General features: G+C 40.2%; 1 protein-coding gene across 5 annotated transcripts in view; it reads right to left on the bottom strand.

Annotated features, from left to right (window-relative positions):
* SIPA1L1 (signal induced proliferation associated 1 like 1) overlaps positions 1-27,915 on the bottom strand; it is a 407,147-nt gene that overhangs the window by 120,071 nt on the left and 259,161 nt on the right. For all 5 annotated transcript variants that reach the window (XM_077464604.1, XM_077464603.1, XM_077464605.1 and 2 more), the window contains one exon: positions 15,160-15,334. In XM_077464604.1, the coding sequence (XP_077320730.1) occupies positions 15,160-15,334 (175 nt within the window). The remainder of the gene's footprint in view (positions 1-15,159; positions 15,335-27,915) is intronic.

A 27,915-nucleotide genomic window follows, 5' to 3' on the forward strand; every position in this document is an offset into this window, starting at 1 on the left:
ATGGCATCAACTGAGTTCCAAGGCCAAAGCCACTGCTGACCAAAAAGAACACAAATGCTCATCTCACATTTAGCAAAAAACATCTTGATTATACCCAAGACTTTTAGGCAAATATTCTGTGGACTGATGAGATAAAAATTCTACTTTTTGGAAGTAGCATGGCATTAAAGTAATACAGCATTTCATAACAAGATCATACCAGCAGTCAGACATGTTGGTGGTAGCGTTAATGTCTGGGGCTGCTTTGCAGCTTCAGGACCTGAATTACTTACCATAATTGATGAAACCATCAATTCTCAGCTCTACCAGAAAATTCTAAAGGAGAATGTCCAGCCATCAGTTCGTCACCTCAAGCTCAAGTGCACTTGGGTTATGCAGCAGGACAAGGATCCAAAACACAACAACAAGTCCACCTCCAAACGGTTCAATCAAAGCAAAATTTAGGTTTTGGAGTGGCCTTGTCAAAGCCCGTATTTCCTTACACAGGCCGTTTATACTGGAAAACCCTCCAATCTGGCTGACTTAAAACAATTCTGCAAAGAAGAGTGGGCCAAAATTGCTCCACAGCAATGTGAAAGACTCAATGGCAGTTATCGCAAACGCTTGATTGCAGTTGTTGCCGCCAAGGGTGGCACAAACAGTTATTAGGTTTAGGGGCAATTACTTTTTCACATAAAGCCAGGTTTGGGCAGCTTTTTTACCTTAATAAATGAAACCATAATTGAAAAACGGCATTTTGTATTCACTCGGGTTATCTTTGTGTAATAATAAAATTAGTTTGATGATCCAAGTCATTTAAGTGTGACAAATATGCAAAAATATATTTTATATATATATATATATATATATATATATATATATATATATATCTATCAGACAAGGGGCAAATACTTTTCACAGCAATATATATATATATATATAATGTTTTTTAACTGCCATTTTTGATTCCCGCCAAGTGCATCCTGAAATTTCGGTTTCGGCACCAAGATTTCCATTCTGTTTTTGATTTATCCACCCATGCATGTATCTGAGAAACCCTATTTGATTCAAACATGCAAGTGTCTGAAAGCTTAAATGAAATGATGTACTTAAAAGCTAATTTTTCAATTTGTACTTTTCCTGCTAACTCGACTTAAAAGACCATGGAACATCTTTCATGCTTGTCTATGATTAATTCAACGGCCAAGGAACTGCATTTTTAATGTGTGTCATTAGGGGTCATTTTTTAAAAGTTTAAAAATGGAACAGAGGATTTTTGGTACTCAGTGACTTCGATAACTTTCAAAAAGTGGAACAGAGAAATAAGCATCTTAAAAAGTAGAACTTTATTTACAGTCTACTGACAGGAAAGAATTTCTTAAACAAGTTTAGTACTAGAAAGAGTTATGCAATTTCCGATTAGTCATATTAATAGTTTACCAGACGACTAGAAAATAATACCACCACTCAAAATCTGAGGTAAAAACATAGGCAATCAAGCATTTTAAATGCTTGTTTTCCTTTCTGTATATATTATTTCTTATTCAGTTGCATTGTGCCTTTGAACTTGACAGGAACTTGGACTATTCCATGGACTATTCCAAGAAGGGTCAATTCCCTACCATATCACCCTCCCAGCTTGCAAGCATTGCTCTCTCCTATTCTGGGACTAATTAATCTCCATCTTAACCCAACTCCTTTGCCCCTCTCTTAAGGCTGGTAAACACAGGCTGAATATTGGCCAGTTGAACAGAAACAGACCATTCAGCCCATGTGTACAGCAGTCTATCTGACAGAAGTCGGTCTAAGGAGCAAATTTTATCAAACAGGCATGCTGAAAACCAGCATCAGATCAGCAAGTGTCTGTGAGCGCTCCCCCTGCCAGAACACAATAGCTCAGCAGAGAAGATTGCTGTACTAACATTGCTTAGTTGGTACAGCAATCTCTCAGGTTTTTTTTCCGTTCAGCCTGCTGGTTTGAAAAATATAAAAAAATCCCTGTGTGTACTGTACCTAGCATTAATATCCCTAAATAACTTTTTAAGTCGTTACCTGGGTGGAGTGAAAGGGAATACTATATGTCACTTGAGCAAGAGCTTTGATTCTGCTTAGGCTGCCAACAACAAATCTAAGATGGTGGCACCCAGCAGCAGTCTCAAACTTTTTGAATGCCTACACAAGGACCATTTGAACAAGTTAACAGCATGTCTAACATGTTAATGTTAGAATGTTAAATGCACAAATAATGTTCTCAGAATTTATTTTTGAAACAAATTGTCTGGCCAAAGGGTTTCTTTAAGTAGCCTTTGTGGTCATTTACCTCTAAGTACCATCAAATCTGTCTTTGTTGCCCTACCCTCTCTGGACAACCAGTGTCTCCATTTATGTACAACAATAGGATTTTTGTACTCACTAAAAATATATTTTCTCTGAGTCAATTGAGGGAGACAGCTTTAGGGATAATAAGCAAACAAGGGTTATACTGCCACCTACAGGTAAAATGGACACTAGGTACATAGACACTGAAGGTCAGTCCCTAGAGACTAAAACCCCTCCCCACTTTGCACCTTCCTAGTTGTAGCCAGCAGTCGATGAGGGAAAGATGGCACGTGAGGGAAGGTGCTGTGTCCCTCAATGGACACCATAAAATGGGTTTAATGATGAATATAAAATCCTATTTTCTCTTTTGTCCATTGAGGGAAACCGCTTTACCAAGGGACATGCAAAAAGAGGCATACCAAGACAATACAGGGAAACCAACCGACAAGAAAAAACAAAAAGGGAAAAAAAGAGTGGCATTAACAGATATTGATACAGATATTGCTTAATAATTCAATAGATCACTTTAAAATGTCCCTGTGCCCTGCCTGTTTTTATCTTTGTTGCACCAGCGGGATCACCTTGGATCATCTAAGGAACTCTCTGCCATTTCTGCTCTTCTAACCCATTATGGTATTTTTTCTAGATTATAGGGCCGATCTGAGGTTGCAGGTTATGTGATGTGTGCTATTTTTTTATTTTTATGATGGGTTTGGCATGCTAGGGCTTGTGACAATAAGGAAGTGTTCAGCCTTGGTTTTGAGGTTGACGTCTGGGGAAATCTTGGGCTTTTTTTCTTGTGGGGTAGGAATGCCTTACCTCCAGTAAATTGGGTATGCACGGGTAGAAGTAGTTTATCACAAGTAGGTTCAGCAGACCAAGTTTTTTGCCATAAAATCCTGAGCCATGCACACAAAGATATTCTTGAGACTTGTTAATGATGGTTTCAAGAGCATCAACACAAAACAATAGGGCTCAGAGAATCAGCTATATTTTTTTCTATGAGAGCAGGAACTTCAAAGACAGATTCCTGCTTTCTGTTCATGTGTATTGTCAAGTTATTAATAGTCTGGAAGCAATTGCTAGCTGCAGAGCTGGACCTGCAAGAGCAAATAAGACCTTAAAAAGTGCAGACATTTTGAATGAATGAGGTTTAGGTCATATCCACAGAAGGAGCCACCATAAACCCAGACATGGACTAAGTTCCTCTAGCTGTAGAAGATGGATGCAGGAACCCAACAACGTACTGTGCATCTTCTCACAGAGGCAAGTGGAAACATGGCATCTGATAGGCATGGCACATTCAACTCATCCTTCTGAGACTAAATCCAGATAGGAGGGAAAAACTACCAAATTTTAAAATGTTTGCTAAAGTGCTACAAAGTTACAGGGGGTACCACAGTAAAGTGAACACCACCCAGACCTCTGCCCTGTATACCTCAAAATCTGCTATAACCTGTGGTTAGTGTTGTTACATTCAGGAACTGTAGTCTAAGTACAGGGAAACTGTCATTTCTTATCTACGATGCTGGACCATAATAGGATCCAGGCTTCACCTGCCACAGTGGGCAAACCTTTGACGGGTTCCATGAGTTCCATGATTAAGCCAATTGTATGATGAAACATGTCGGATTTTGGCTACTAGGCGAAAGAGGTACATATAGGATGCTGAACATCTTACATTGATCCTTGCAAAGCGGCGGTACAGTTAAGGAGCGGTGAGAGACTATCCATCATTCCCGCATATCCTGGGTCCGCCGTAACCACCTATGCTTCAGTATGAGCTATTCAAGAGTGCTGTGACTTTTTATATTTAGCATGTTTATTCATCCTTTGATGTGAGTACAATGTGAGAGGTTTTTTGTGTGTGATTAAAAAGTTTTATACTGTATCACGCTATGTAAGCAAATCTTTTCTTTGATGCATGAGAGCATTTATGGGAACAGCCGTGGCATCTTTGAGAACAGCCGTGGCATCTTTGAGAACAGCCGTGGCATCTTTGAGAACAGCCGTGGCATCTTTGAGAACAGCCGTGGTAGCACCTCTGTATTCCGAATTGGAAATTTGGATATCCCATTTAAACCCTGTAAAGAGACAAAGTGTATCCAGCCAAACACAAAAGTGTGAGGCATATACAGCAGGTGAGTGTAACCACATAAGGGGAGAGGAGTCACATCTAGAGCGGTGTGGTGGAGGAGTGTAGATGTAATTTGCTTTTTATCCAAGAGACACTGGTTAATGTTTTTTTCACTATTTCAATATTTGGATTATGATCTGAAGATTCAACGTATGGACTATGATTTCACTGGGTTACATTATATTATGTTCTCAGGAAGTTTCACAGTGGTGATTGTAACAATTTTTTCAGGAAGTGGACATTGTCTGATAGAACTTGAAACAATTCACTTGATTCTCGTTCTCTATTTATTTTCAGTGTTGAACAATATTTAGTCACAGGTTGATTTGTTTCAATAGACTGTATGTATTTGCTATCACTATTCATCTGGTGACATGCACTATATAATAATTTGTGTTAATTGATTTTGATACAAATTATTTTTTTATTTTATTTTTTATATTTCTGTATGCACAGGTCAGGGTTTGCACAGTGTAGTAACATTTAGTAATTCATGTTCACTGGAGTGGATCTATAGTATTTAATATTTTTTAATTCACTGGTGTGGATTTATATTATATTCAGCACTGCTTATTCTATTGTTTAGATAAGGATTATTGTAAACCTTTGAAGGGGTCTTCGGGGTTTGGGAACCATAAAAATGGACAAAGGTCACATACCTCTATAGCACTCTGCAGCTAACTTCATATGTTGAACTTTGTGCCAGGGTAAGTGCCTAGTGCAGGATCTGGCGCCCGAACTAAACATTACAGGCGGGCCCCATAGAGTTGAGTCCAAGCCAGCCAAGGTCAGGTAGATCAAGAAAGATTTCAGCCACAACTGCCACAGGAACTGTTTAGGATACAAAGAAACACCCACAGGTAACCTCAGGAGAAATACAGGCTGCTCTGGAAAAAGATGGTGTGGTTGTTTTTAAGGGGCAGGTCAAGTTGCTAGAAAGAAGCCTTTACTGTAGTTCCACAAAAAAGCCTGGTTGCTACATGCCCAAGAACACCTTGACATGCCTCACTGGCTTTTTTGTAGCATTGGCGCAGTAAAGGCTTCCTTCTGGCAGCTCAACCATGCAGCTCTTTTTTGTTCAAGTTTCATTGAATTGTGTGCCTTAAAACAACCACATCATCTTTTATGGAGAGCAGCCTGTATTTCTCCTGCGGTTACCTGTGGGGCTTTTCTTTGTATCCTAAGAAATTCTTCCACCAGCTGTGGCTGCAATCTTTCTTGGTCTACCTGACCTTGGCTTGGTATTAAAAGAGCCCTTAATTTTTCACTTCTAAAAAAGTGAACAGTACTGACTGTCATATTCAAGGCTTTGGATATCTTTTTATATCCTTTTCCATCTTTTTAAAGTTTCATTACCTTGTTACGCAGGTCTTTTGACTGTTCTTTTTTTACCTCCTCATGGCTCAGTGTCTAGCCTGCTTATGCATCCATATGAAAGCTAACAAACTCATTTATACACAGACACAAATGTGGGAAATTAACCTGTAATTTAATTTAATTTTAACCACTTCAACCCTGGAAGAATTTACCCCCTTCCTGGCCAGGCCATTTTTTGCGATACGGCACTGCGTTGCTTTAACTGACAATTGTGCAGTCGCGCAATGCTGTACTCAAACAAAATGTATGTCCTCTTTTTCCCACAAATAGAGCTTTCTTCTGGTGGTATTTGATAATCTCTGCGGTTATTATGTTTTGTGCTATAAACAAAAGGAGGACCGTCAATTAAAAAAAAAAAAAAAATGAAGTATTTTTTACTTTTTGCTATAATATCTCAAACCCCCCCCCCCAAATTTCTTCCTCAGTTTAGGCCAATATATATTCTTATACATATTTTTGGTAAAAAAAAAAAAAAAATCGCAGTAAGCGTATATTGATTGGTTTGTGCAAAACTTATAGCTTCTACAAAATAGGGGATAGATTTATGGCAGTTTTATTATTTATTTTTTACTAGTAATGGTGGCGATTTGCGATTTTTATTGGAACTGAGATATTGTGGCAGACAGATAAGACACTTTTTTGGGACCGTTGACATTTATACAGCGATTGGAGTAAAAAATAGCCATGGGTTACTGTATAAATTTCACTGGCAGGAAAGGGCTTAACACTAAGGGGCGATCAAGGGGTTAAATGTTTTCCCTCAGCGTGTTCTAACTGTAGAGGGAGGATGGGACTGCCTGGGGGAGGAGACCAATCATGGTACCTATATACTGGGAACACACGGTCTCCTCTTCCCTTCCAGAATAGGGATGTGTGTATGTGTACATACACACACACCCATTCTGGCTCTGTCAGGAGCGCTCGCAGGTGCCCAGCGGACATCGCGGCTGCCGGGCACGCTCATTGGCACCTCAGTGAGGTGGGTGCGCCCCCTATAGCCCTTAAAGTCCACCATACAGCTAATCGCTGTAAAAATGGCAATTGTCCCAAATTTGTGTTAAAAAAAAAAAAAAGTATCAAAATTGTCCGATGTGTCCGCCATAATGTTGCAGTCCAGATAAAAATTGCAGATCGCCACAATTACTAGTAAAAAAAAAAAATAATAATAAAAATGCCATAAAACTAACCCCTATTTTGTAGACGCTATAACTTTTGCGCAAACCAATCAAACGCTTATTGTGATTTTTATTTACCAAAAATATGTAGAATACATATTGGCCCAAACTGAGGGAAAAAATGCTTTTTTTTAATATATTTTTTGGGGATATTTATTATAGCAAAAAGTTAAAAAAATGTGTTTTTTTTTTCAAAATTTACGCTCTATTTTTATTTTGTTTATAGCGCAAAAAATAAAAACCACAGAGGTGATCAAATACCACCAAAAGAAAGCTCTACTCTGCCAGAGTATGCAAACTTTTGAGCATGACTAACTGTAAAATCTGTCAATCTTGCTTAAAATTATTAATTGAAGGATATCCAGGAGAAGCTGCAAGTACTCCAAGAGACACAATGGAATCAGGAATACTTAGGATTCCTCCAAGACCTGCACTGTGATCAGATAGGAGTCCAAGGCCAAGGAGATCTGCTCCTAAAGCAGCAATTGTCCAGGTATCTGGAATACCCACAAGACAAAGAAGACCCAGAAATGGGGTGATGACCTTTGTGAATACTCTCATAGCTGAAGCAAGGCTTAATTAAGGTTCTGGTAATCGTAGTCACCCACAACAGACATAAGCAAATGCTGATGATATTGAAAGATAGGAATGTGTAATAACAAGTCTCTTATGTTCGTGGATGTCAAGTCGTTTCTGTAAGCAAGGCTTTGGAAATGTGAGCAATGTCACTCCAAGTGGAGTACTGGATGCACAAGGACTGTCTGCTCCTCCAGTACTGTGATCCTGAATGCATGCTCTCTGAGATGCAAGTGATGAACTACTTCACTAGAGCTCCTGTAAATTCTACATAGCATTAACTTGATTCTCCCAGGGTTTGGGAGTCACAAATTGCTGCATACAGTGTTGAAGCTCTGGCCACTGGGCTATTACTCAATTCTTGATACAAGCTCTCATATCCATGCATTGGCTGTAGGAGCATCCCAAATCTATAAATTTTTCAGCACACTTACCAGCCAGCCTGCAAAACAACCAAATTGACTCAAATAATGTACGTTAAAAACAGGAGTCCCCCCCTCACCTCTGATTGAATTGGTGGGGACAGACCTTCATGTGGTGGCAGATTTATCTGCCACATTGGATCCCTTTGCAGAACCCCTGGAACCAGAAAATCAGACTTGAAAGAATGAAACCCATTTTGATGCTGGATAGGAAGGCGTTCACTTTACACTCCGCTTGTATAGCTTGGATAAGTGTACCCTTAACTTTAAAGATTTTGTCCAAAGGACCGTCCTCCACAGAAGAAAGGTGTAGTGTGACCAAAAGTCACTATGGGTAGAGAGCAGGAACTATGGAAAGAAGTGCACATGTGTGATTCAGCAAGCTGTATATATTATACCCTGAAAGTAAAGAGCCGCTCTGCTATAGTCACAGCTTACCTTAATAACATATCACAAAAATGAGCTGGGGTACTGATTTGAGTTGTAAACTGATATACCTTGCAGGTATTGAAAAGTTCCCTAAATCCTGGCAACTATCACTTGTAAGCTGCAGTGTCTAATGCTCTCCAGGACCGCAAATCCAATGCCCTGTACGCACGGTCAGACTTTCCGACGGAAAAAGCCCGATCGGATTGTGTTGTCGGACAATCCGATCGTGTGTGGGCTCTATCGGACTTTTTCCGTCGGAAATCCAGACGGAAAAAGTTTGAGCGCTGGATCTAAAAATTTCCAACAACAAAATCCGATCAGACTTTTCCCGATCGTTTGTTGAGAATTCCGACGGAGAAATCGACACACATGCTCAGATTAAATTACGAGACCAAAGCTATTGGCTACTAGCCTCTATGTAGTCCTGTCGTACGCAACGAACGCCACCTCGTTGCGAATGATCGGATTTTCAGACAACTTTGTCCGACCGTGTGTATGCAACACAAGTTTTGGACAAAATCCGTCAGAAAAAAATCCAACAGATTTTGTGGTCGGAATGTCCAACCATGTATACAGGTCATAAGTCTACAGCAGTTCAGGCAAGGTCAGCTCAACCTGGACACGTGAGGTGGAAGCAGTTATAACCTTTAGGGGGCTGGACTTCATTTTCTGTGTCTACAGTCCATTTTATGAGAGAGAATATTTTTTATTTTATTTTTTGTTCCTCATACACACTTTTTTTTTATACAACATGCCAAACTTATTAGGTTTTAACAAATGAAAATACAAAAATCTGCAGTATGTAATAGAAGGTGTAGGCACAGTACCAGGAAGTCCAAGTTAAAAAGCAAAAAGAGGAACTGTCCATCCTCCCGCTTCCCCTCCTAATCTTTGTTAGATACAAGAGAGAAATTTTACTAAAATAAATTATCATACCAGCATGTTTTCACATTTTGTTTACAATGGTATAAGCACACGGAGCAGCAATGTTTGGTCATTACATGTACATGCTCCTCCCAATTTGTGAAACTCTCAATGCTCTTGGTAGCCAGAGCCAGTGCTGTTGACTGAGATTTTACATCACATGAGGGAGCTAGCGAGCAGTGTGTTTAGGCAACAGAAAAAAGGGTACAGTTAATTTGTTACTCAAATAACAAGCTTTAGCAATTAGGACGTATGCCTTATGGATTCATATGAAATGTGAATTTAATTATTTGAACTGCTTGTGCATTAGGGAGAAACCACTTAGGGAGAACACACATCATCTAACATTCTCATTGAATCAGGAGTAGTGATGGTAATGTCACTGTCTGAATCAGAGCGCTTTGGACCACTGTGCAGCGGAGAAAGGGAGGGGTGTACTATCCATTCTTCTTTCTCCAAAGACTGCACAAAATGAGTAGAATGAAGCTGCTGGGGATCGATGATGGTCTCCAACTATTCCCCTGGAATCGCTCTACCGATCGTGGCAATATTTCACATGTGTGTTTTTTGAACACCATTTTCATACGCGATGCAGAAGTATGCATTCGCTTCTGCGCGCGAGCTCGTCAGGACAGGCCGCGTTTTTAATTATTTTTTTTATTCTTCTCATTTATTTTACCTTTTTTTTTTTTTTTTAAACCGTGTAAAATAAAAGTGTCACTTTTATTCCTATTACAATATGTAATATTACTTCAATATGAGATCTGGGGCCAAAAAGACCTCAGATCTCATATTTACACTAAAATGCAATAAAAAAAAGAAAAAAAGAAAAAAAACTGTCATTTAAAAAAAAAAAATGTCCCTTTAAGAGCTATGGGTGGAAGTGACGTTTTGATGTTGCTTCCACCCTACAATGATATGGATATGACCATCTTCCCCTCACTCATCTCCATGTCAGGCCACAGGAAGGATCTGATCGCCACTGCCGACAGCTCTGCGGCAGAGGGCACTGGATCACGGCAGGAGGGGGGGGGCCCTCTCCCACCACCGACAGAACCGATCTTGCAGTGAATTTGATGCATAGACCACTTTCATCTTAAACTGGACGGCTCATTGAAGAAGAGGATACTGGGGTTATAGCAACTAACTGCTAACATAACATCGATATCCTTCAAAGTACCAACCAAGAATGATGGAAAGAAAAAAGAGTGGGGAAGGCTTGGAACAGCTCATGATCCAAAGCACACTACCTCATCTGTAAAACATGGTGGAGGCAGTGTGATGGCATGGGCATGCATGGCTTTCAGTGGCACTGGGTCATTGGTGTTTATTGATGATGTGAGAGAAGACAGAGGCAGCTGGATGAATTCTGCAGTGTTTAGAGATATACTGTCAGCCCAGATTCAGCCAAATGCAGCAAAGTTGATTGGACGGCGCTTCACAGTACAGATGGAAAATGATCCAAAACACTTAAAACCATGGAGATGACCAAGTTTCAGGAGAAGCACCCCAACACTGTTCCCTCTCAGACTCCTCTAATGCTACCTGTAGATGAACCCGTTTTTTTTTTTTTTTAAAGAAAAAAAGCTGACCCGGTTCCCCTATTCACACATTCAAGGTGGATGAGAAAATCCTCCCCACTGAGTTATAGTACTCTGACATCAGGGAGACTTCCCCACCATCAGAATACACTAATCAGCTTTTCAGGCTATAGCCTGCAATACTGACTGAGTGAGGAAAATCCAAATGGGTAGCTGTAGAGAAGTCGATAGACTTCTGTCCAACTACAGTGCCCATACATGGATCAATATTCAGCCAGTCCCCACTTTACCAGCTGCATTTCAATTCGTGCATGGCTGGCTTTAGACCTTCAGATTTCTGGGATCTATAATTTCCTATGACCTGAAGTGGACATCCAACATCAACACATTCCTCAAAAATGCTCAGCAAAGGATCTACTTCCTGTTGCAACAGTAATCAAGTCTGTTCTTTCTATATGCGTCATCTCTGTATCTCCGTAAAATATCCAATTGTTTAGAATTTGAACCAATTGGGTCCTGTGATTGGATTTAATAATGTGGTTCTGCTACAGCAATGTCTTTGTATTATCTTTTATATGGATCAAATTATAATAAAATGTAATCGTGTTTTAATGATTGTTTCACATTAATTTATGATACCGCAATAGTCCCTGTTCCCACTGAACCAATAGGAAACTCATCTCTCTGAGGTTTTTTCCTTTTGGTTGTTCTGAGCTATATGCCCAGTTTTTTTTTCCTTATATACTTATTGGGACGATGGTATCCGGTTGATTTTGGAGGCTTTTGACTAGCTCTGTTCTTTCTATAATGGATTGGTTTAGTTACAGGATAGGAACAGAAACAAAAGGGAAGGTGTATTACCCAAGTAAAAAGGTATTTATTACAATGAAAGGAAAGTGTGGGAGGGGCTGGCTGAGGCTCCTGGGTGGATATGAACCATTATGGTCGGGATCTTTTCAGAGCCTGCACCGGCTCTGTAAACTGATCACAGAAGTGCAGAACGCACTGCACTCCTGTGTCCATAGAAGTATGACTAAAATTGATTTGGCCATACTTCCCCTTTAGGAACAGTTACGTTAACTAAGCGGTCACCCTCATGAACACATACATTTTCACTTGCACAATTACCAATTTGCACTTTGTCCTGTCTCAGCTTTTAGAGGTTTACAGACCTCTGAGAGCTTGTATAGTATTATCATATGTATATATAGTAACTGGACATATACCTAAAGCTGCCCATACACTGTGCACATTTCAGTTAGTTACTGTTCTGGAATACTGACAGCTTCATATGCACCTACCTACCCCCAATCACATACGCAAATACCCCCTAAACACATATCAATGTGCAAAGTACACTGAGAGCCATTTAAAAACCTTAAACCAAGGGCAAATTCCTTGTATGGTGTACATGCCTGGCCAATGAAGCTTATTCTGAGTGGGATAGTGGGTAATGCTTCCTCTCTCTAGGTACTCCACAAAATGTCATGCTACCCAAGACCCACAATGTGATTGACTGCTTTAGATTGTATGCTGCTATTAATGGGTTACATTTTCACTAGTATACATGGGTCTTTCATGCTTTCAGATTGGTAGCTATGGGTTATAGATTTTTTCTCATTGGTGGAAATGTTTTGTATCACCTTTATAATTGAATGCAATAGGTTACAGGACTTAGGATATACCTGACCCACAACCTCTAGCGGCTACATGAATGGTTCCCAACACCCCCTTCACCCTGCATTTATCTGATCCAGGAAAATCTCAGGCTTAAAAAAACGTCCCAGGTATGCCTGTTTCCATTTAACATAAATGCTCCATTTTCCCTAACTCTGAAAAACAAAATAGTTAGGAAATAAAAAGGAAAGCAATGCTTGTAAACGTCCCACATATAAATACCATTTAGGATAAATTATGCCATGTAACCACAAAGCTGGGATCAAAATGATTTTGTTTGAGCAATGAATACAGGCAGGCTTGCTTTGCTTTGAATTGCAATGTATATACTTTACAATGTGTCTAGAAATATAGTTGCTGTGTTTAGTAGCCAGAAAAGGCAAATGAAAACATGGTTACTCAACAGTGAACTGTTCCAAATGTGATGTGAACCAAATCTTGCTAAAAAAAAAAAAAAAAAAAAAAAAAACTCCAGCCCAGCAATCATTTCAAGTTTCCAATATGCTGAATCAACACAGCTACTTGCCAGGGAATACATTCTGGAATAATGAATCAAACATTTCTTTTTGATGGTGGTCCACAGTTAGACACATGGGTGGGCTTAGTTTTCCTGTTCATAAGTCAAGCGCTGGTAAACATTATTGTGGAGTGAAAACAAGGGATTATTCTGCTCTATTCTATTATCGGTGATAAATAACAAGAAAATAAACATTTTGTTGTAACAGAATAAAAAGGTATGCTTTGCTTCTGTTGCATAGATAGGGATAGCATTTTTTTTTTTTTTTTAGTTTAACCAGCATAGGACACACTACAGACAATCAAGGGTCTAAGGCCCCTTTCACACGCGCATTCTAGTCTGGTCTGTCTGTCAGTTTAAGTGAACCCGATCAGAAGGTCTATGGAGGCCTGTGAAAAGGCAGATGTAAAGAGACGTGTCCGTTTATACCCGCCTACTTCCAGGTCCATAAGAGAAAGCCTGATGTAAATGGCCAGAGAAGTCCATTTATACCGGGCCACCCAAAGAAGTGAGAGGGGTCCGCTCACAGATCCCCTGCTGATCACAGTGGACTACATGTGAAAGGAGCCATAAAAAGATGCCATCATGAACTGTAGAACCATGGTGTAGGTAAGGCTTTTTCTCCTGAATTAATTTAAGTTTTACTTACATTATTACAGTTTTACATGTCAGAGTACTGTACATAGTTTTCTACCCATGAGATTGTTTTGAGATTTACACAGCTCTACAGCGCAGCCTTGTTTAGCAGAGCAAGATGCCTATTTTACTGGCGAAGGTAAATACAATTCTAGCCCCCCCCCCCCCCCTTCATGAGAGGCGGCATATTGAAACTCCTTTCCACCATTCTGCTCTCTCCTATCAGCACATCCCTTGTTAGCACATGAGCACTGTATATCAACTATATAGTTCCTTATGCTACGTCTCCTACATGTGGTTCTTTCAACATAATTTCCTTTTTATTAGAAGGCGGACCAGAAAACCTCTGCTAAAGCCTTGAGACAATTTTGTTTTCTCAAATCTGTATGCAGATACTGTGCAATCTTCATTACCATGCAAAACTGTGGGAAAACGCTTCTTGGCATGAATTTTCTCCTTTCAAGAATTTTCGCTATTTTTCTCCTTACGCTGCTACCAAACTCCCACTGAGTTACTCGCAGCATTAAAAAAAAAAAAACTTTCTATTGTACTTTTTTGGGAATCGAGACACTTTCTGATCAGTTTGAATATTTCTATGGGCAGAGATGTTGTCATGAATCTACAGTAATACTTTCTGCTCATCTCTAAGGCTGTTAGAGCCTGCACTCTCACACCCGTTTGCTTAAGTAATCTTCCCTCAAGCATGGCTCCACCCCAGCCTTTAACGGGGAACACTATATTAACCTGTGCACTGCAAGCCAATCTCACTGATCAATATTGTGTGTCTTGCCGCATGCTCTATGTCTGATTCTGTTTACCGTCCTTGGCTTGTTCTTGACTATCCTTTTCTGCCTTATACCCTGACCTTTGGCGTGTTCTTTGACTACACTACAGATGACCACAGAGATGTTCAAAAAGCCTCCATCAGTGGGGGTCATCTGGAGCTTGTCATTCACAAAAAAACTTTGAGGCGGCCCCAAAATTCACATACAGGAAAGCAACAACAAAAAAATGTAGTGTAATATTATAAGCAACTACGATCATCATGAAACATGTTTCTGGAGTCCTTAAAGAAACAAATAAACCACAACTTATTTCATGGGGGAGGAAGCCTGAGCACTGGTAAATTTGTGGAAAGTAAAGTAGGGCTGCTGAAGGATAGGTGCAACAAACCATGAAACTAATAATTCACTACCTTACATGTCCCATCACTGGGCTTGCATATCATGTAACATTGTACTTAAAAAAAAAAAAAACTGTTCTATAATTTCTTGAACATTATTGTAAAATATGTAGCTTAGAGAATGAACATAATATTTCAAAGAGAAGGTTTAAAAAAAAACGAAAAAAAAAAAAAACGAAGCTGGTAAATGTTCTATACTCAATAATGTGTTTTGAGTACAGCGAAATACAGATCAGTATCACTCTTGTTCTAAATATATTTTCTTACTTTTGGTATCCAGCTGAGCTCTGTACTTTTCAAAACCTTTCAGTCGCACCCTTTCTCCCAAGAGCTGAAGGAATTCTTCGAAGGCTGGTCCTGCTGACTCATTGTTGTACATTTCCTCTTCTGTACTCTGACCAGCTTTGCAGTACATGATGCCAACCTTCAGCTGGTAGCTTAGCTGTAACAAGACAAGGCTGTTAGAGAACAAGATAACACTAAGGTGTCCGTTTAGTATATTTTGATATTTTACATCTCTGGAGTTCTCTGCTCTTCTCAGAGATATTTGTTCTCACCCATGTGGCAGTTTAATATATCATGTAGATCACTTCTCCCACTGAGAATAGAAGTGATCTACAAACGCTCTGAGAACCCTGAACGGCTTCTGTTTCTGTAATCTCACCATAGCTCAGGAGATTTCAGTATCAGAATCCCAAAGTGAAATACAAAGCACTCCACATACACTGCACATATTGAGTTAATAATAAAGATATAATCCCCCTACCCAATAAACAGACACCCCATAACTGTAAAACATTCTAATTAATACATAACATATGTGCATATTTATGCGAATGGTGTATTCTGAAATGATAGTACCCTATTTGTCATGCAGATATGCACCATTCATATAAAAACAATAAATATATATATTAAATAGTTCAAAGTAATTTAAAAAAAGCATAACAATAAAAATATTAATTAATTAATATTATATAATTAATTTATATTAATATAAATTAATATTAAAAATATTAAATTAACAATTAAAATAATAAATAAATAAATACATAATAATATAAAAAATAAATAATACCGGCGTATTAACATATACACTTATGCAAACGCAGTGTATACTGGACTCATCTGATGCTCTGAATTTTACAGCCACCTTGCGTTATCAGCGATGCATCATCTGCGCAGCTGTCAAAATTACAGCATCAGTTGTACTTCTGTAGCCACAACACTGCCTTTATATATGTGTATATCTGTGTGAGTGTATGTGTGTGTGTGTATATATATATATATATATATATATATATATATATATATATATATATATATTAGGGGTGCAACAGATCGTCACTGATCCGTGATTCGAATGGGTCACCCTGTTCGGATCGGCACTTGCAGCGATCCGCGGTCTCGGCCTTAGGAAAGGTCGTGGCTTCGGCCTAGCTCTGGAGCGGCAGCTATCATGGTGCACCCATCAGCCGTTTACGATTTGATCACTCTGTCAATTGATGGAGCGATCACTTGTAAACAAACATCGGTTCCTCTCTCCCTTCTGTAAAGTGGAGGGGAGAGATCGGATAGAAGCAGTGCTGTGGGCTGGATCTGTAGTGTCCACAGCGCTGCTCTGTAACAATTGCAGTCACAGTCATCCCTCCATACTCTGCCAATACTCTGCAATTCCCTGCCAATACCGTGCCAATAGTCTGCCATACCCTGTCAATACTCTGCCATACCCTGCCAATAGTGCTATACCGTGCCAATACCCTGCCAATACTCTGCAATGCCCTGCCATGCCCTGCCAATAACGTGCCAATACTCTGCCAATACCGTGCCAATACTCCGCCAATACCGTGCCAATACTCTGCCATACCCTGCCAATACTGCCATACCCTGCCAATACTCTGCCAATACTCTGCCATACCATGCCAATAGTCTGCCATACCCTGTCAATACTCTGCCATACCCTGCCAATACTGCCATACCCTGCCAATACCCTGCCAATAACATGCCAATACTCTGCCAATACCCTGCCAATAACGTGCCAATACTCTGCCAATACCGTGTCAATACTCTGCCAATACCGTGTCAATACTCTGCCAATACCGTGCCAATACTCTGCCAATACCGTGCCAATACTCCGCCAATACCGTGCCAATACTCTGCCAATCCTCTGCCATACCCTGCCAATACCCTGCCAATACTCTGCCATACCCTGCCATACCCAGCCAATACTTGCCAATACCCAGCCATACTCGGTAATACCCAGCCATACTCAGCGATACCCAGTCATGCTCAGCCAATTATTATTTGCTGATCCGAAAAATGATCCAATCCGTGACTCTGATCCCAGGAACGATCCGTTCCGTGAGTTTTTTGAAAATATATATACGCACACAAATATAAATATATACACACACAGATATATATATATATATATCTGTATGTATGTATATATATATATATATACACATATAAATATATGTATATGTGTGTGTGTGTGTGTGTGTGTGTGTGTATATATATATATACACACATATATATATATACATACACATATATATACATATATATATATAATCTCTGTGTGTAATTGTATAGTTAATGTATTTGTAACCTGCTGTTGGTGTATTTTTCACTGCAGTTAAGAAAGTTTTTACTTTCATTTTTGGCCACGGGAGAAGGAAGAAGCTATTCTCTGGCAGAGATCTCCTGATATCTCCACCTCTGGGCTGGAGAAGCCAGAAAGGAGAACTTGAAAGAGAAGCACAGAGATAAAGTGGCATCTCTGTTTACTAAACATGCCGTTTCTGTTGCAGTCAATGCAGCCGTTCTGTGTTCTGAGATGAGAAGAGAAAAAATAGTTCTCCAGCACTCATCTCGCTATATTAAACCTGCAATGCTCTGAGATAAGCAGAGATCATCCTGATCTCAGCTTATCAAAGTTTACTAAACGGACACCTAAGTACTTAACACCTACCGTCTCCATGTATTATTTACAAATCAACAAAGTAAGCAGCGAAGGAAGAGGGGCTTTCAAATCTCTGCACTGGCTTTGTAGGTACTGACAGTAACTGCATATGTAGGAGAAGTGTAGCAGGGAATGGGGGTGTGGAAGGGTGTACAGTAGTTCACATAGTGCACATCATTGAGAACCACAAAGGAAGTTATTTTGGATCAAAAGACCATGGTGCAGGGGTTTTTATTTTTTACTAATACTATTACTCTACTCTATAGTACTACAGCCCATGAAAGGAGCAGCAGCTTAGGACTTGCGTTTATTATAATTGTGCAGAATGGATTGTTAGGCTACCAGCTTGGTTGGTAGAATTAAACTTTTTTTATTTTTTCTGGATCACTGCCAGAGACCTGTGTTCAGGGGCCCAACTGATAGGCATAATATTAAGGCCGAAACAACTGATCGATTAATCAACATCTAATCGATTATGAAAATAGTTGTCAACTATTTTCATAATTAATCGGCCAGCTGATTAGTTGGCCTGCATACAAATGCATTATTTGTTTACATATCAGGAAATACAATGCAGCACACGTACAGCTCAGTACACCATCCATACATGTCAATAAGTGCCTGAGAACTCATTAATGTATGAGGAGCAATGCTTCATGGGACATGTAGTCCTGGGAAGGAAGCGAGTGGTTCTTAAGGCAGAAGTTTTTTTTTACCTTGCTATAGGGGGCACTCTATACTATATTTTGCAGCTTGCTATAGGGGCACTCTGAGTGCAGGAAGAGCCAGAAGTGTCGATGGGGGACCCCAAAAGAGTAGAATCATGACTACTCTGTGCTAAAATACAGAATTACAAATTGCTAAATTACACAGAGCAGGTAAGTATAACATGTTTGTTGTTTTAAATAATAAAAAAAAAATCACTTTAAAGACTTTGTGCAGGGAAGATCAGCATCTGAAACCAGAGAAGGTGGAGGCTGATAGTCTGGAGGTAATAGAAGGCAATACAATTACATTTAAAGTAAAGTTTACCAGTATTGTGCATTATACTGAAAATTATTATATCCATGAAAAAAATTAAAAAAAGTCTCAGCTTTTAATACTACTTTAAAATAAAAAAAGATGTATATCTCCCTTCCCCTTTATATTGCTTCATGTCTGACTCCTAGTTAAAATTCCCATATATCCTACTTCTGGGTGTGTTTATTGTAAAACGCAAACTGCATAGCTGTGAATCGAGCCGTATACTGGCCATACACGTATCGATTTCCAGATGAGAATATTCATATGCAAAAAAACCTTTGTACATTCGCTAAATTAAAGAATGTCATTTGAAAATGTCACCTGTTTTTAACATTCAGTTTTGAATGAAAACCACATAGGCTGTCTGAAAATGTCTTTGCCCAAGAAGTTTTCTATTCTGCTTCTTCGAATGTTCCCATCACTGCGGTCAAAAAACGAACGTCGATTTGACTAGCCCACTACCCACTAGCGATTAGAAAATCGTAAAATTTGATTTATTTTTTTGAAGGAAGACATTGTTTTTGTATGGCCAGCATATAATATATTACAGTTCTCTCTGAAAATCTGCAAAACAGTCTATAATTTTTTTTCTTTAAAGAATTTTTTTTTTATCCGAGTCTGATATTTACCAGATTTCAGCTCTAATAGTATATACAGTATATCTCTTCTGTTGGTTGTTCTCAGAGTGGATTTGAGATTTTGCTCCCTAACCATATAGTTGGTCATTTCTATTTACCATTGCATAGAGATATTTAAGAATAACAGATTTATTTTTATTTTTTTAAACTATTTAGCTGGAAGAAAATGACTGGGGGTGTGGAACAAGCAAAAGCACAAAATTGCACAATTGCTCAAAAAACATTCACTCCAAATCAACAAAATGAAGACTATGCTTATACTAAATCTGTGTAAAGAAATGACATTGCGTTTAACATTCTTGTCATTTTGTCTATGACTCCAGTTTCTTAAAAAGTTTGTTCAGACAACAAAATAATTGCTACTTTGTGGTTGGCTTCACACCTCTTTGCTGCGAGTGGTGATGCACTGTAAAGCACATGTTACTGTACATAGGATAATACGTGGCACAGACTCGAAGGGCCTTGTATGTTTTTTTTTGTTTCTTTTTTGGGGGGTACCACCTCCCACTAACATTCGCATTGCCTAGGTAAGGGATATGCAATTAGCGGACCTCCAGCTGTTGCAGAACTACAAATCCCATGAGGCATAGCAAGCCTCTGACAGCCACAAGCGTGACACCCAAAGGCAGAGGCATGATGGGACTTATAGTTTTGCAACAGCTGGAGGTCCGCTAATTGAAGATCCCTGGCCTAGGTGATCTGAGTGGAAGTTCTTCTCCCCTTATTCCCTGCAATCTTCTGGGAAACATCATAGGTCCCAGAAGACTGCAGGGCCATTCACTAAGCTCAGTGCGGCTTGTGCATGCGCAGTGGGCAGCCAACTGTGAAGCTGCAAGTAGTTACAACCAACTGCACACAGTTAGGATGGCTGCGCTAGGGACCTCAAGGCCTCTTTCACATGGGACGGATCCATGATGATCCACCCCGTGGACATCCGCTTGCACAGTGGGGATTGCTCCGTCGATCCCCGCTGAGCAGGAAGATGACAGGTCTGTCTCTGCACACTGTGCAGGGACGAACCTGTCAGAGCACCGCTCTCCCCTATGGGAGATCGGATGACGACGGACCGCCAGTCCACGGAGGGTGGGGGACCTTATTAAACTGAGGGACTTTAGGGTGGGAGGAGGGATCCTACCTCCAGGTCCAACCCTCCCTGGAGAGTACCTGCGTCCACCCCAAACTGCACAAAAAGGGATGCGACCCTGCAAGGCATTTAACTCGCGGGCCAGCCTCTGTCTAGTGCACAGCTGTGGTCTGCATGTGCTCCCTGACTGGGCTGGAATGACCACTGAGTCTAGATTATCCAGCCCGTCACCCAGCCCGGCAGTTGATTGTAGATCTTCCAGGAGAAAATGCATGGAAGAAAGACACAAAATAAAATTTGCTAGGACCACAAGATCCCAGCAAGGAGCTAGGTCCTTACTCCTGACCAGACAGAAAAAAAACCTGAATACCTAGAGCAGGGAGGGGGTTATATGCTGACTGAGGATGGCCCATAGGGCATAGCCAAGTTCTACTTGGTTAGAGGTGCTATAACCCTATGGTCAAGATTAAGGAGGCGGGGTGTCCATCGATGAACAAAAGAGAAAATTGGATGTGCCCATTTACATCCGTTTAGGGCCGCTTCCTGAATGGCACAGATGTAAATGGACAATCATCCATTTACATCTGCTTGCCCGTTTTTTCAGGACAAAAAAAATAGACAGATTGAAGGTCCCTAACAAAATAGAAATGTCCCTAACAAACTATGAAGTTTAAGATTTAAAAGCACAAGTTGAAGGTTTACAGGTGTGTATGTTTTTTTGTTTTAGCAGCAGAAAACATGTAAGTTAGCTCTGGTAAATTAACTGGTTACCCCCTGGAGCATATGGTGCCCTTATATTTTGAACTGACAGCTTGTAAGTTCCACTGTAGCAGTGAATGATGGTGAAATGCTCACTATGCAATATTTCAAGATACAGGAGCTATGAAAATGACTAGGGCTGTTACTGATTAAAATTTTAGTGTTCGATTAATCTTTTTTTTATCTATTAATCGACTAATATTGATTATGACACACATACAGTTTTTACAATACTGTAATGTCCACATCTGCCCCCATACCGTAATATCCACATATCCAATTGTCCACTCTGTCCAGAATAGATAGCAGGCAGACCCGTCCGCAGAGTAGACGGCACAAGCAGGCGGCTGATGATGACGTCAGAGCGCCGTTACTAGGCCGCCGCCAGGTGGACCAAGATGGCCGCCGCTCCAGAGCTAGGCTGAAGCTGCGGCCTTTCCTATGGGCAAGACCGCGGAGCTTAATCCGCAGATTGTCCTCGATCAAAATTATTTTGATCGCTCAAAAAAATTAAAGATTAATCAAGCAATTAATCGTTAATTTCCGCAGCCCTAAAAATTACTATAACAAAATATTAGAATTTAACATCAGCTGTCGTTGAATCCTATAAAAATGACTATGGGGTTGAAAAGTAAATACAGTTTTAAAGCTTGTATTTTTCTCCCCATAGATATTAACACATCCATATTGTTTTTTCATTTTATTTTGGAGAGCTTGTATGTGTAGTAAATGAAAAAAAAAAAAAAAAAAATTTAACTAGATTAGCTAAATAAAGCATTTCTATTTAATATTATGGTGGGACGCTTCTATGGGTTGCAAATTTCAAGCTGGCACCGATGTTTCCTATAACTTTTTTACTCACAGGTAAAAAAAAGCTAAGAATTCTGAGAGAATAATCCAGTTCATGGAAACTGGGACAGGGCCCACTCCAATTTTCCACTCTGGGCTGCTCAACTGGCTTGTACACAAAAATGTCTATTTTCTAAAGCCACGACTTTGCCAAAAAAAAAAGAAGAGGCAGCCATTGCACTGTACACATTTCATCTTTTATTCATGGGACAAGATTTACATTAAATTCAAGCACACTTCTCATATAAGTGTATCAAACTTAACAAAATAAATTTCATATGAGCTAAAGAGAAAATTTATTAATTTTACTTTCTATCAATAAAAGGAAAACATATGCATGCAATTAGGAACAATTCACATTAATCTGACTACAAAGCTCATTCAAATATGTTATTGCTTGTCAACATTTATTTTACAAAATCAAGCAATGTAATCAATGACTTGGTTTGTAAAAAAAAAAACATGATCTCATATTACCTAGCGGATGATGCATAAGGTTCTTTAACAGCTGCCTGGGAATTTGGCAGTGGAAATCTCTAACTCAGACCTAATCAGTCGTTTTGCAATGTGCTGCTAGGTGAACAATGTTTAAAATCAAAATGTGTAGCCATTCCTTGATTAGGCAATTTAGAATGGTTGTTGCATTCTAGTAGAAATAACAGTAGTTATGTGGCTTAAATTGTATTTTAAAATGTTTTTAGTAAGATTTCAAAAGCATGGCGAGTGTATTCTGAATGTGTTTTTACTGCAAGTGCTCTGTGTTCTTAAAAGATAAGTTCACCTTTCTGAACACGTTATACCCATATTTATCAGACCCCCCCCCCCCCCCGGTGTGGCAGCGAGCTGGGGATCTTCTCCCCAAACTCGCTGCCACAATTAAAAGAAACCTCTGTGAATCAATGAACTCCAAATACTGACAGTCTTTACATCTGATCGGCTTGTAGTACTCAATGAACTACCATGGCGCTGTTGAATGCTGTGGTAGTTCATTGATTCTTCCTGTCAGTTTAAAACTGTATGCCCGTACAATGTGCGGGCAGGCAGCTTACACTACAAGTCTGCAGGAGACCTGCATGGCATCATCAATCTGCTGATAGCTGGTGCAATGCTTTTCAGGCTCCCAAAACAAAAAATAGTAAATGCACATTTTTACCTGCAAATAAATATGCATTTATTATCTTTTGTTAAAAGGTGAACTTATCCTTTAATGAATGTGGAGCATCTGTGTGGGCCTGGTTTGCAGTGTGCTGTAAGTAGGGTAATCCACTGCCTTCACCTGAAAGGCTTGCAATCAGGAATTCATGATAACAGAGAGAAACAGTCACACAGGAGAAGCATATTACACTGCAAAAGACAGGGGAAGGAGCGCAATACTATAAAGGAAAAGGATGGCAAACTGCCCTATGGGTGTAAAGTTGATTGTCTACAGGTACCAGCCAGTGCTGCCAGAGCTTATCGCTGTAGTTAAAAACTCCAGCACTGACCTCACCATTTGGAAAGTAGCAAAACATTTCCCTTCTGATTACAGGTAAAGGGTGTGCAGTGAATTTCAGAAAACAATCATCACAAATAATTTTTGCTTGCCCGCCTGAGTGGTTACGTTTGTTAACGCTACATCTTTACTTTATACACATAGTAAAAAATTCTGGCCTTAAAAAAAAAATCTCTATAGTTTATATAACATATGGAAAGGTTCCTAACCTATTTGAAATCTAGCTTGTAAAAGCAAAGAAAAGTGCACTGCTCCAACCCTCCCTTCATATGCTGGAATCAGGTGCTGGCTTGGAGTCAGCCACTCCCCCACACATAGCTCGGTATAATGGAAAGAAAAAGCAGCGCAAAGATGATTTCTTCACAGGCAAACCTTTATCAGCCAACAAGCTACAGCTCCCACCCCCAGGACCACTCCTCTGACAATAATTCACCAGATGGACTTCCTTTGATGGAGAATTCCTTTATGATTAGGTCCACTGGGACAAATGGGTCATAGGAATGGTCTAGGAGGTGGGACCACATGCTGAAGCTTGTCATATGATTGAAGTTTTGCCTCTGAAGACAATGGTATGTTGCTTTTCCTTTGGACTAAATTAAGCTACCGGTACATGAAATTTAGTTTTAGTTTCTGAAACTCGGAGTTATACAAATTCATGTCTTCTCAAATGTGCAGCCAAAATTATTTTTTGTGGGTATATGTCTACATAAAGTAAAACTCCACTTTTAGTGAAGTTAGTTTTTTTGGTTTAACCCCACCTCCCCCCTTATCCTTCATGACCAGGCTCATACTTGTCCCTGCTATGTATTTGCTGTGTGGTCTAAAGGCCAAAATCCTCACTACTGGATCCTACTCCTCCTGAGACAGATATACACACAAAAAGTGTGTCTAAGTACACCATCTGCAAAGAAGAAAATTGCCAGGAATCAACAAAAAACATGCTAAACATATATATGAACAGCACTGTATAGTGATAACTTACAGCAGCAAGGTCAGGGAAACTTAAAAGTGGGAACCGCTGCTGCAAAAGATTCTTTACCGAGTTTCCTTGATAACCTCACACTGGAGTATTTTATTACATATTCTGTTTACTGAAATAGCTAAAATGTGATTATAAGTGGTACACCGCATCTTCCTCAGGAATATATAAGTGCATAATCACAACAGTTTATATGCCAGCTACCGGAAATTTCCAGGCATATTTAAATCAATGAGCAGTGCATTAACTCTATATTATAAAGTAGTTTCCCTGAGCCTGAAGCTCATACTGCATGGGATCAAATGTATATAAGCAGATTACATTATATTTAGCAACACAATCAAATGAGAAAAATGTTCAATAAATTCTACTGAATTCTATGCAAAAAGTATACTCTTAAAGCGGAGGTCCACCCTAAAATGGACCTCCAGGTAACTGCACCCACTTCCGGGATAGCTGTCTGCGGAAAGGGGCGTACATTACGCCCCTTTCCGCACCTGCCCGCCCCTTTGCGCAAGTGCCCCGCTGCCTGCTGGGAAACACACAGTTCCCAGAGGCAGCGGGGACCGTCCGGATTGCGCCGCGCGGCTCGCGCATGCGCAGTAGGGAACCGGGAAATGAAGCCGAAAGGCTCCATTTCCTGATTCCCATACCCAAGATGGCGGCGGCAGCACCCGAGTGTCGATCTAGAGATCGGCTTCGGGTGCCGACATCGCGGGCGCGCTGGACAGGTAAGTGTCACCATTTTAAAAGTCAGCAGCTGCAGTATTTGTAGCTGCTGACTTTAAAAAAAAAAAAAAAAACGCGGAGTCCCGGCGGACTCCCGCTTTAAAAGCGCTCTGTGTGTATATTTGCAGATGTTTAACATACTCCCAGGATGGATCTTTGAGAAGATGCTGCACCACTTGCACATTGTGATATCTACAGTATAAACTTCTCCCTTCATATCAAAGTTATTCTCCCCTAGGTCTGAAAAAAGCAGATCTCATAAAGGAACATGTAGAGAACCAGACCATTAAAGTTTTAAACTGGTTGTGTGGCACTGACCAGACTATAGAGAGACGACTTGGCAGAGTGGGGACTTGCAAGTATGAAACTTGTCAGGTCTAAAAACAGAGCAACACATGTTTATGACTTTTTAAGATGCCAGAAATAACAGGTTATGTCCAAGCATTTCTAGAGACTTTTTTTTTTTAAATTAAAATAATAAACATGTTAAACTCGCCTGCTCTGTGCGATGGTATTACACAGAGCAGCTCCAATCTCCTCTTCTGGGGTCACTTGGCGATCTTGACTCTCCTCTTCTGTATCTGCCCCTATAGCAAGTCGCTTGCTATGGTGACAGATGTACGGCTTGGCCCCCTTGCCTTCTACTCGCAGAGTTCGACTGACCACAGCAAGAGCCAATGGTTCCTTCTGCTGCCTCATTCATGGGAAGAGAAAGAAAGGAGAGAAGAACCGCAGCCAGGCAAAGTGAAGGATCGATACAGGACTCTGGTAAGTGTTTTGGAATGAAATCCAAGAGAAAGATTTTACTGCGAGTACAAAAAAATAATTTTTTCTCTATCATTCAGTAAGAAACATGGGGCCAGATGTAAATCAGAGACAAGTAGGCTAAAACAGTTTAACTGAGGGGGTGGGCAATCCACAGAGAAATCTAAGCAAAATTTTGCTTATTCCACACATTGCCAAGATATCATAAAGCCTACATAGGGTGTGCAGTCAAAGAAGGGCCAATCAAAAGAAGAAAGCCATGACTAAGGAGAGAGCACCAAAACCAGAAACCGGAAACTACAGATCAGGTCAGAAAACTGCTCAAAGAAAATCTGTACCTCAGTGATCTCAAATAATGAAGGACCATGTAACAATGCACAAAAAAAAATATTGTCTTGGCATCCTTAAGGAGATTCATCCTCTCATATTCTCCTGTTTACCATTATTGAAAGTAAAAAAAAAAATCCAAATTTTGCGCTGTCCCCAAAAAAGTAATAGTGGCAAAATCTTCCAATGGGGACCCCAGTTATGGTGGTGGTTTTAAGGCCCCAAGGAAGTACCGTCATTTTTAGTGATTTCCTCTCACTTCCTGTTCTATGGTGTAGAGGAAGTGAAAACTCAATGGGACTCAGATGGTGGGAAAAAAAAATCTGACTAAGGTTCTAACCCTTCCTTGTTCTATCCAAAATGAAAAAAAAAAAGTTTTGCCTATAGTTCTACTTTAAGTTTTGCATGTCTTAAAGTGGGGTACCCCCTAAAAAAAAAAATTAAAAGTCAGCAGCTACAAATACTGCAGCTGCTGACTTTTAATAATCGGACACTTACCTGTCCCAGGGTCCAGCGATGCGGGGGAACGAAGCCCCCTCTCAATCCCCGCTCCGCTCGTGGCACCGTCATGCGTACTGTGGGCACCCGGCTGTAGCTTCACAGCCGGGCACCCACTGCGCATGCGCGAGCGGCGCAGGGCGCCGTGATACGCCGTACAGTCACCTGGGACACGTGACAGGTCCCAGGTGAATGTGCGGCGCAAGGGGAAGTGACGTCACCAGCCCGGGCAAGGAAGAAGGCAGACTACGAGGGACCCCCTAGCAACAGGTATTTAGAGGTGAGTAAAAAAAATTTTTTTGCCAATAATTTTTTTTTTTTTTAAGAATTTTAAACAACTTTTTTTTTTTTTTTGGTGGCAACACCACTTTAACTCTTGTCTCCAGGTTAAAAAAAGAAAACACAGCAAGGATGCTTAGATGAAAGTCAAGTAGAGAGCTGCTCAATAGGATAATCTTCAACAAAGAGAAAAGCTTAATAGTACTAACCAGAAGACTTTCATAGGAAGGCAAATCGTAGGCAAATCAACAACCGTGTAAAAAGGAGGTTAGACATAAGTACACTGTGGTGCCAGAATCTTTCAAGACAAACTCAAACGAGACGAGTTCCTCCACTGAAAAGTGGAAGGGTGGAAGAAACTAACATAAAAGTGAGATGATTTTACCAGTAGCTGAGATGTAACAAATGTAAAAGTAGCATGGTTGTAGATGTCGCCTAATATAGCGGTATTAACCACTTCAGGACCGCCGTATTGCCAATGTACGTCAACACAATGGCACAGGCAGGCACAATCACGTAGATCTACGTGATTGCCTTCCAGCAGGTGGGGGGTCCGATCGGACCCACTCCCGCTGGTTACGGCGGTCCGGTTCGCTCCAGGAGCGCTCCGTGATGAGGGGATGGCCGTTGAGAAGC

Source organism: Lithobates pipiens, unplaced genomic scaffold (assembly GCF_037356315.1).
Source record: "Lithobates pipiens isolate NorthernLeopardFrog02 unplaced genomic scaffold, aLitPip1_a1.2 Scaffold_30, whole genome shotgun sequence".
Lineage (NCBI taxonomy): Eukaryota > Metazoa > Chordata > Amphibia > Anura > Ranidae > Lithobates > Lithobates pipiens.